General features: G+C 55.1%; 1 protein-coding gene across 1 annotated transcript; it reads left to right on the top strand.

The window, feature by feature from the left end:
* Positions 1–3,194: 3,194 nt before the first annotated feature.
* Positions 3,195–8,673, top strand: NPM3 (nucleophosmin/nucleoplasmin 3). The gene is given in 7 exon segments (XM_063337407.1): positions 3,195–3,222; positions 3,225–3,344; positions 5,054–5,139; positions 5,860–5,979; positions 6,816–6,909; positions 7,330–7,464; positions 7,585–8,673. Coding segments are annotated over 6 exon segments (552 nt in total). The 3' UTR covers positions 7,434–7,464; positions 7,585–8,673.
* Positions 8,674–10,609: the final 1,936 nt, after the last annotated feature.

The following is a 10,609-nucleotide window of genomic DNA, read 5'->3' as shown; positions in this document are numbered from 1 at the left end:
CAGGGTCTTCAAGTCCTGCACATTTGTATCAAATAACTTTTCTACAAGAAATGCCACAATAAGCACATTTTTACACATTATTTAAATGGTTACCTACTTTTAAATGTTCCAAGAGTTTAATGTTTTTACCCAGGTCTGACATGTTTGGCTATGGGATGGAATCGGCATGGGATGGGTTCTGGTAGTGAGGTAGTTGCATCATTTCTGAAATTGGTATTTCAGTCAAGTCCCGGTGTCCCGGATACCTAATTGGCCAATGGTACACACCTTGCAGCACCTTGCTCCTTTTACCTGCTGCCATCGGCTGTCTTTATCTTCCTTTTTTATTTTCCTGGGGTTTCTTTCAGTGGTGCACAAAGGCAGTGCAGTTCCTTTTACAAGCCTCCAGCTGCATAGAAGAAATTAGGCAACCTATAATGAATGGCATTAAGACTGCAGTAATGTTGGCTGCGACCCGTAAGGAGATGCTGTGTTTGGCCTTCTGGTGCAGTCACATGCAGGATTACTTTTTTTTTTCCTTTGCAGAATGTGAACAATTTTTTTTTAATGCGGTAGCAAAGTATTTAAGTTGAAACAAGTTCATTTCATTTTTAGAGAGGTACGGGGTTGTGCTGTGGGATTTCATGTAAGTCAGAGCTGAATGCCACTAGTTTTTATACAGCTTTGAGTGCATGTTGAGTAGCTGATACCTTGGTTTATCAGGTGGGAGAGTTTTTTTTCTTCATGAATACCAGAGTCAACTTATTTTATCTGGATGCATAACATTACAGCATAGGATGCTTGTGGCCTTATTTCTTGGCTTTTAAGGAGCTGCCACATTTTCTCTTCCTATGACTTTGTTATTACTATAGAAATTAATTGTATAAGCCTATGGAATGTCAGGCCAATACCATCATTCTAGGATTGTAAAGTGATATGTTGACATATCTTTCATGGTTATGAATTTTCATTAAGGTTGGAATGCCACTTTCATTAATCTGTTTTTAGATCAACAGTATCTGTAGCAGAAAAAAAAAGACCTGTAAAACTGTATTTGAAGACCATGCGAGAAATAGAATAAAAATTGAGAAGTGAATGTAAATAAGAAATGTGTATTTTGTGTATGAGGTTCCAGAACCAGAAGGGGTTCAGCAGGGTATGTTCCATCACACCATGTGTGCTGGATGCCCTTGGGATCAGCTGGCAGAGAAACTTGTCTCTGGTTTTGGTGGTGGCAATGTTTTGTATGGTAGACACTTAGCTGTGCTGATGTTTTTCATAGGCAAGTACCCAGGGACCCTTCAGAAGTACTTGCCCCAAAGATTTTTAGGGTAGCAGTGACCTTTTTTGTTGGCTCGTCCGTGAGTAGCACCAGTTGAACTTTACCAGTTTTGTAAAAACCAGTTATTTCAAAGGTGGTCTCCAGTGTCTGGCAAAGCCAGTGTGAGCTGTGTTGTGCCAGTGCTTGTTTGCTCTTTCTTACTCTTTTCTTTTTCCTTCTTTTTTTTTTTTTATATTTTTTCTTGCTGACTGGTGGGTTTAGAGGTTGCTGAAACCCTGACTAGCCTGCCAGCAGAAATGAGGTGAGACACAAAGTAATTTGAGGGGAAATATTGTAGTTTCACAGTCTTGCATTAGTAGTATCCACAAAGTTTGACTTGGGAAGCTGAACACTTGAGATAGCTGAAGCAAGTAGCTTCCTGCTGAGGATGGCAGCCAAGCAAAAGGGATGGCTCAGGGCTATGAAAAGCAGCTTTTTCCGAAGGTCAGTGCTCAGGAGTTCATCTACCTGCTGTGGAAGTGCACTGGTTATGCAGTGCTAAAGGTATATATTGTGGAGAACGTGATAACATGCAAACTAAGCAGGGAAATGAGCAGTTAAAAACTTTTATCCTAACCCAGTAAACGTGTGCCATGTTAAAACGGTGGGTTTTCTTCACAAAATCATAATGTGTTGCATGTAGTTGTCTTTTGTTTTCTTGAAGCCTATGTCACAAAATTATGGCAGAAATGGTGATACGACTTGCTTGTGTCAAACACATCTCTGCCTGGAGGGCTGGTTTGGACTTGAACTTTTCCTTTAAGGGAGCATGAAGCAGAAGCAGGCGCTCTTGACTCCCTCGCTCCAGGGTGGTGGCTGCACATGGGTCACGTATGTAACATGCTGCCGCCAGTCAGATGGCTGCGGAGAGCAGCTACCGCAGAAGCAAATGGGTGCGCTTGTGTAACCATCGCTGAGCGAGCGCCCGCCTCTTTCTGGGACCAGGATCGGCTTTTCAAACCTCTTCACTCGTGTTTTTCTTGAACTGACTCCAGCTGGAGCAGGGCGAATGGCCGCCTGGTGGAGGTCTCCTCTGTGGTGGGAGCAGAGCCAGCTTCCTACCGAGAACGCGGTGTGAGCTCATCGTTAGCGGGGTTGGTTTTAATTTAGCTGCTTCCCCCTCCACCCCTGCAGCACGGACTGGGCTGCTGCCTTTTCTGCGTTGAAAGGCTAGTCTGTCCCTCTGCTCCCTGCAATAGGTTTTGAAGCAGGATATTGCCTTCTGCATTCAAAGGCTGCTGTACCGCAGTCCCCCGTGTCAGATCATGCTGCCCTCCCCTACACTTAAAGAGATAGAGATGAGATGATCCCTCCCACTGTGCACCCTGCCTCGGTCCCTGTCACCATCCTACCCCTCTGATACCCCTCTTTATGCCCTTGGCCTTCTGCCTCTGTTGGTGCCCCCTGTATCTTCTCACCGCTGTCTGGGGATGCTGGTGCCCTGGAGACAGGATAAGAAGTCCCATACATGGATGACCCGCGTAAGGGCCATTTTTCCAGTGTGGCATTTCCACAGCTGGCAGTGGGGTCAGTAAGTGCATTGTCCTGCTGTGAGTGGGCCAGGATGGGCAGGAGATCCCCAGTTAAGGGATGCACTGTTGTCTTTTGCCTCCAGCGTGGCTTTTGGTCTGTTCATCCTCACAATGTAGGACCCTCTCCCCTTCCACCCTTTCCCCCTCCTGCCCACCCCCCAGAAGAATCTTGTGACGGATGGGGCTGGTTACCAGGAAAAGCCATTAGGATCCCGCTGGGCTAATAACCCTTCCCCTTTTATTGCAAGGAAATAAAATACTATAAATAGGGCATTTCACCAACTATTCTCTCTCCTCGCACGGAGCCCTTCCAGAAAGCCCCCCCCCCCCCCCCCCAGCCAGCCGGGGTTTCCCCACGCGGGATGCGGACGATGCATCACCCCGAGCCGGGGGCGGGGCGGAGCGGAGCGGGGCGGCTCGGTACGGCCCGGCACAGCCCGCCCCGCTGCCAGCGCCACGCTGCCGCCTCATGGAACCGCACGGGCCCGGCTGCCCCGGCAGCGTCCTCTTCGGTAAGTGGCGGCGGGGGGGCGGTTAGAGAGACCAGAGAGACACATTGGGGGCGATAAACTGGGGGTAGGAGAGAGACCGCGGGGAATAGGGAGAGTTTGGGAAGTAGCGGGGACGGCGTGGAGGCAGGAAAGACACGTGGGTGGGGAATTGGACAGGTGGGGGGGCAATAGGGACACGGGGAGTGGGGGGGGGGGTGCAAAAGAGAGAGCTGGGGGCGGCAGAGACACGCGGAGGGCGAGGGCAAGAGAGACACGTGGGTCCGGAGGGACACGTGGAGGGCATTACCGAGCCCTGGGGGGTGGGTACTAGCCGTGCCGGGGCTGGGGGGGGAGCACTGGGGGAGAGAGACACGGCCGGGACGGGGCACGGGGTGAGGGCGGCCAGCGAGGCCCTGGCGTTCGGGGAGCGGGGGCCGGGGCGGAGGGACACGTGTATGGCCGCAACTGGGAGGTAGTGGGAGTCCTGGGGCGGTTTGGGGGTGGGGGGGGGAAAAACCGCATGGGGTCTTGGTGTTCTTGTGAGCGCAGAGGGCTGGAAGTAATTGGGGGGGGGGGGGGGGCTGGTTTTCGCCGGTGCTCCTCTGTTTTATCCCCCCCGCATTGGGTGGGTGCCCTCCGGCGGGGGGCGGGTGCATAGCCGTGTCCCCCCTCTCCGGGGATCTTTGGGGGATGTTTAAAACCCCCGCGACACGTGGCCCTGCGCTGCTCCCCAGCGTGTGTGCGACCAGGCGTGGGCAGGCGCGTCCCGGGCTGCTCCCGGCCCGAAGCACGGGGGGGGCGGAGCACACACACACACACACACAGACACACAGCCGGGCCTTTAATGCGCCTGGATTTCGGTCCTTGCCCTGGTGAGCTGACTGCATGAGGGCGGCTGGGAAGAGCCCCTGCCCTGGGCTGTGTCTGCTGAGGCCCATTTCCTCCTTTTCCCTGCCAAACGCCGGGTCTGGTATGCGGGGCTCAGGTCCGCGTTTTCCCGATCTGCTTCACGTTGGTGAATCATCCTGCAACAACCAAACACACCCAGGACACTCTGCCTCTCCTTCCTCCCCACGCTCGGCTGAGTCCTGATCCCGAGCGTTGAGGACATAATTTTGCATCTCCCTTCTTGGTTTTGGTTTGTTTGGGTTTTTTTGTTGTGTTTTGTTTTGTTTTGTTTTTTTTAGCTGTTTGGAGAAGTATGTAATAAAATCTGTCTGGAGGCTTGCCTTGAGGGACTGGCTCCTTGCAGCCTGGCCCAGCATCCTCCCCTTGGACTGTTCCTCATCGCTCAGGTCTCACGCTCCGTGTCTCTGCCTCCAGACTCTCACCAGAGCAAATGTTTTGGGGACGCTGGGGAGAGCAGAGCTGCCTCTCTCTCTCCTCCCTCTCCCGTTGTCCAGAGCAGTGTGCCCTGGCTGTGCGCCTGTGCAGGGGATGAGCCTTGCCCTGCCTGTGCTCAGGGGTTTTGGGTGCCCCTGGGCACTGCTTGGTTTGGGGACAACAGGTTTTGTCCCTGTATGGTGCTGAGCCAGGTGCATAATTCTTAGGGATGCTTTATCCTGGAGCCCAGGGTGCCCTGGCCTGAGGCTGCTCCTGAGCGTGAGAAAATAAAGTGTTTTAGGGATGCCATGGGGCTGTCCAGCCAGGACTCGCCCTGGGAACCCTTTGCTCATGGCGCTTGGTGCCACGTAACGGCCTCTGCAGCTTTTCCCATCTCCTCTTTCCAGGCTGTGAGCTGACTGCCAGTACCAAGTCCTACACCTTTCAGGTGGACGAGAAAGATGACGCTGACCACATTTTGGCCCTGTCTGTGGTAAGAGAAATGAGAATTAACTATGCTTGTCCCCTCCCATGGTGTCCCACAGCCTCGTTCCTCCTTCCCAGGCTCATTCCCCCTTTTCTGGCCAGGCTGGACCAGGGGACTACCTTGGTTGAGGTCTCAGCACTGGCTGTTCTCAGGACAGGGCACAGCGCTGTCACATTTATGGGGGTGCTTGAGCAAAGCCAGTGGCGTCAGGAGGCTTCTCAGCAGGGGAATACTCCAGACATGGGGTGGAGGAAAGTATTTTTTTCCTTATATTTGACCTTGCTGAAGCCTCCTGCTAGAAGAATGTGGCCCCCCCTCACCAGCTGGGCCTCTGGCTTGTCAGCCTCCAAGCCCAAGTAGATGCAGGGCTTCATTCCTGGCTCTCCCTGGGGGATGCTTTCTGTCCTGGGAGCACAGGACCTGCCATCATGGATCAGATCAGCAGAAAATGCAGTCCAGGTGGTATCTCTTGAGGCTGAGGAACAGCTGTCCCCGCTGGGAAAGGCACAGAGCCCCTCTGGATGCCGTCGGGGGCAATTGCTGTGGGGGAAGACGGGTTGGGGGGGTGCTCCGTGCTCTCCTTATTTTGTGGAGCAGCATCCTCACACCTTGCACAGCAGCTGGGCTGGTAGCATTGCTGTGGGTCTCCTGTCCCATGGAGAGCCCCAGCTGTCCCTGCTGTGTCCCCTGGGAGTGCAGTAGTTCATGATCTCCACTCCCACCCAGGTCTGCCTCACGGACGGTGCCAAGGATGAGTGCAACGTGGTGGAGGTCGTTGGGCGAAACCACGAGAACCAGGAGATCGCTGTGCCCGTGGCGAATCTGAAGTTGTCATGCCAGCCCTTGGTAAGAGGTTGTTTTGAAGACTCAGGTGGCAATGGCTGCGGGGAACTGAAGGTCTCTGGATGTTTGTAGACCTTTCCGCTAGCACCCTGACCATGAGTTGGTCTGCAGCTCGCGGGGAAGTGCCCTGGGTAGTCTTGGCCTGGCTGCAGATGCTCTCAGAAGGACATGTTTAGCTGGGCTAGGTGCTGTGCTGGGGACTGCGGGTCATTCTGCCTCTGCCCCTATGTCGTGGCTTAACCCCAACCAGCAACTAAGCACCGTGCAGTGGCTCACTCACCCACCCCTGATGGGATGGGGGAAAGAATCAGAGTAAAAGTGAGAAAACTCGTGGGTTGGGATAAAGGCAGTTTAATAAGTAAAGCAAAAGCCGCGCATTCAAGCAAAGCAAAACAAGGAATTCATTCACTGCTTCCCATGGGCAGGCAGGTGTTCAGCCATCTCCAGGAAAGCAGGGCTCCATCACACGTAACGGTTACTTGGGAAGACAAATGCTATCACTCCGAACATCTTCCCTTCTTTCTTCCCTCAGCTTTATATGCTGAGCGTGACACGACATGGTCTGGGATATCCCTTTGCTCAGTTGGGGTCAGCTGTCCGGGCTGTGTCTCCTCCCAACTTTTTGTGCACCCCCAGCCTGCCCACTGGTGGGGTGATGTGGGGAGAAAAGGCCATGATGCTGTGCAAGCGCTGCTCGGCAATAACAAAACCTCCCTGTATTATCAACACTGTTCCCAGCACCAATCCAAAACGTATCCCCATGCCGGCTACTGTAAAGAAAATTAACCCTACCCCAGCCAAACCCGGCACACCTAACTCAGCTCCATCTCTATTTGCAGCTGAGTCTGGACAACTTCAAGCTGCAGCCCCCGGTCACCTTCCGCCTGGCAGCGGGCTCTGGCCCGGTACACCTCGCTGGCTGGCACCGGATCAGTAAGGACTTGTGTGTGGGGAAAGGCTTGGGAGGAGCGAGGGGTGTGGAAAGGCTCCCCCCAGCGTGAACACCGACTGGAGAGCCCCTGGGAGATGGTGCTGCTCCGCACGTGTGCTCAGTGCCTCCTTTGGGCTGGTTCCCCAGGGGCCATCTCCATGCAGGGATTACTTCCCTGCCGTAAAGCCGTGCATGGGAAAAAGGGATCTGGATGACCCGCACTGTCCCCTTTTCTCATGGCTCGCTGTCGCCAGCCCCTTCTGGGACATCCCTCCAACTGCGGTACAGCTTGTTGCCCACAAGCTGCTTGTTAGGACTGCTCCAGCACTCCGTGGGCTGCTTTGCTCTTGGGGTGTCTTGGGGGCCAGTTGTATTTGCAGAGACAAACGTTGGTGAGTAACGGAGTTATTCGTGTGTCCCAGTGCACAGGGAAGATGCTTCCTTTGAGGAGGATGATGATGACTTGTCTGAGGAGGACGAGGAGGAGGAGAAGGAGCTTGCTCCTATCATGCCAGCCAAGAAGTAGAGGAGGAAGTGGTAACTTATCTCCAGGCAAGGTGAGGGGCCAGGCAGCCTCGGAGGAAGGGATCGGGTGGCTGTGACGCCGGCGTGGCAAGCGTGGCTGGAAGCTGCCCTGCTGCAGGAGGCTGTTGATCTCAGTCTGGTTCTTCCTCCAGGTACTCACTGGGACTTCTCTCCCTGGACGGCTTTTACCTCGGACACCTCTTGCCAGGACCTCAACATTTGCTGCTTTTTTTTTTTTTTTTTTTTTTTCCTTCTGTTGTGACTTTTTGGGGAGCAGGGACTGCTCCCAGCACCGGGGTGTCTTCTTTCCCACAGCCTGGGGAGGTTGATCCCAAAACTGGATGGATGCTGCTGGTGTATCCCCTCTCCCCCATCCCTGTGCCGGGAGTCGGGGATGGGAGGGGGTGATCCTTGCCCTGTGCCTTTTTGCTCTCCTGGACCTCTGCTCTGTGCACCCCCCTCTCCCTAGCTCTGAAACCACCCACTCCTGGCCCCTTCCCCAGCAGATGGCTGTAGAGCCAGTGGTGGGACAGGCAGTTTCACTCATTCGAGTACATTTGCTTTTCTTTCCCCACAATTTGATGGTGCCATGGTTTAACCCTAGCTGGCATCTAAGCACCACGCAGCCACTTGCTCACTGCCTCCGGGTGGGATGGGGAAGAGAATCTGAAGAGTAAAAGTGACAAAACTTGAGGGTTGAGATAAAGATAGTTTAATAGGTAAAGTAAAAGCCATGTTATGCAAGCAAAGCAGAAGAAGGAATTCATTTGCTGCTTCCCATGGGCAGGCTGGTGTTCAGCCATCTCCAGGAAAGCAGGGCTCCACCATGCGTAACGGTTACTTGGGAAGACAAAATGCTGTAACTCCAAACATCTCTCCCTTCCTTCTTCCCCCAGCTTTATATACTGAGCGTGACACCACATGGTATGCGATATCCCTTTGGTCTCTTGGGGTCGGCTGTCCCGGCTGTGTCCCCTCCCAGCTTCTTGGGTGCCCCCCGCCTTCTTGTTGGCAGGCCAGTATGAGAAGCTTGAAAAGTCTTTTGACTGCTCAGCAATAACTAAAATACTAGTGTGCTATCAATATTATTCTCATCCTAAATCCAAAACATAGCACTATACCAGCTGCTAGTAAGAAAGTTAACCAAGCCAGCCCAAACCAGGACAGATGGTTTTTATACACTTAGAAGTTTGAAATGGGCCCAGGCTGCGTCCTCAACTGGGGTTATGGTGGGGTGGGAGCTCACAACCTATTTGAGGTTTGGGGGGAGGTTCTAGGTCAATCTGCTTTGTAAAGAATTGTTTTTACACTCTGAATAAAGGTCTCTCAGGCATCAGGTCTGGAGGGGGGGTCACTGCTGGCTGACAGGTTCCTCGTACGTGCACTGCAGTGGGAGATGCTCCTCCGTGTCCAGTCCCTGACATTTGCTTCCCTTGGCGATGCTGTTCCCAGGAGGGGCCTGGGGGGTCCTCTCTCTCCCTTGTGGGCTCTGCACACTTGCGCCCCATCAGCCAGCTCAGTGCTGCATCCAGGCCAGCGAGGGAAGAGGCAGAGTCACAGGCAGCTGTACGGGCAAGGGACCCAGTTCCATGTGTGCTCCCAAAGCTAACCCAGCCGTTAGCAGCACCCTCCTGATTTTGGACACATTGGCCTTGGTGCTGGGCACTGTCACAGCAAGGTCCTCGCTTGTGTCCCGCTCTCAGACCAGTAGCGTCCTGTGGAGGGGTGGAACACCAGCACCTGCAGGGTGTGGAGGAGGTTTGAGCTCTGGCCTTTGCTGGGGAGTCACGTCCGTGTCCCCCCCATCCTGTGTCTGGGTACCTGGAGAGGGTTTGATCCTTTCTGTGCTTCAGTCAGGTGGTGCTTCTTACCCTTGGGGGCTGATCCTGTCCTTAAACGTGGTGGTTTCCCTGCATCTGATCTTGCATCCGAGGTTGATGCCTGTCCCAGCCCTCCTTGTTTGTGACGCTGGCAGTCGTCCTTGAGAACCACCACGAACTGTTCTGCCCTGTTGGTCTTCTGGATCAGCGAGTTTCTCGGTTGCATGGACTCCGGTAGGAGATCCTCCAGGGTGGATCCTCAGCTCAGGCTCCATCCTAGGTTGTTAGTGGGGCTGTTTCTCTGCCCCAAGGCCTGTGCAGCTCCTCCCTGCATCCCATGTCCTCGCTGTTTCCTTCTGGCCCCAAACAGCCCTTGACTAGCATGGAGGGAGGCTTTGATGCCCCCTTGCAGCAAAGGGGAAAGGACCATTGGCATCCAACCCCAGGGGACTGTTCCTGCCCGGGAGGCACCGGAGGACAGAGCAGAGCCCGCCGGGGGAGGGGATGCACCCCCTCGGCTGGTGTGTGGGGAGGATGCCGGGGGGCTGGGAGAGGCATCGACCAGGGATACGAGATCAGGTGCAGGTACCTGGCGGTGGACGGGCTTCGGGGCCGGTGTCGGGGCTGGCGGGTCGCCGCGCGGGGGCCGCTAGGTGGCAGGCGGGCAGCGCGGTGGCTCTGCGGCCCCGCTGCCGCCCGCGCGGGTACCGGCGTCCCGCCCGCTCCTGGCTTCTCTGCTCGCCTCCCGTCCCTGCCAGTCCCTCGCGCCGCTGCGTGGCCACCCTCTCCGGGTCTGGGCAGCCCCTGGGATGCCAAGGGCATCCAGCACCCTGCTCCGCGTCCCTGGGAGGAGAGGCGTGTTTGGGTCTGGCCCTGCGGGGAGGGTGGGTGCTGGCTGGGCGGCGTCATGTCCCCCAGGGAAGCACCGTTCCTCCCCGCCATCCCGGGGGCAATAGGGTGCCCGGGGCTGGCGGTCTGTGCCCATACCCTGTGAGAACCCCTAGCAAATCTCATTGCCCTGGGAAAGTCTGTAGGAAGCGGGACGGGCGATTCATCAGCCTTCCTGAGTGAAGAGAGGCGGGAGCATCCTCCCCAAGGGTTGGATGTGTGTTTGAGAGGTACTGGTGGGGCACAGGGTACCAGTGCCTTGTGCTGATGGTGCAGGAGCGGAGCTATGAGATGAACGGAGCTAAAGCTGCGCCGGTGCCAGGGTGGCGCCCAGCCCCTGCTAGGGCTGGCACACACGCGACCTCATAGATCTCCCTGGCTGTGCGCACACGGAGGGGTTCAGGGCTAATTTATCTGCTGGCCCTCGGTCCTGCTTGCTCTCTGCGGAGGAGAAGCGTGGCTTAGGGGA

This window comes from Chroicocephalus ridibundus, chromosome 6 (assembly GCF_963924245.1).
Source record: "Chroicocephalus ridibundus chromosome 6, bChrRid1.1, whole genome shotgun sequence".
NCBI classification, from domain to species: domain Eukaryota; kingdom Metazoa; phylum Chordata; class Aves; order Charadriiformes; family Laridae; genus Chroicocephalus; species Chroicocephalus ridibundus.
This window is presented reverse-complemented; position numbering and strand designations above follow the sequence as displayed.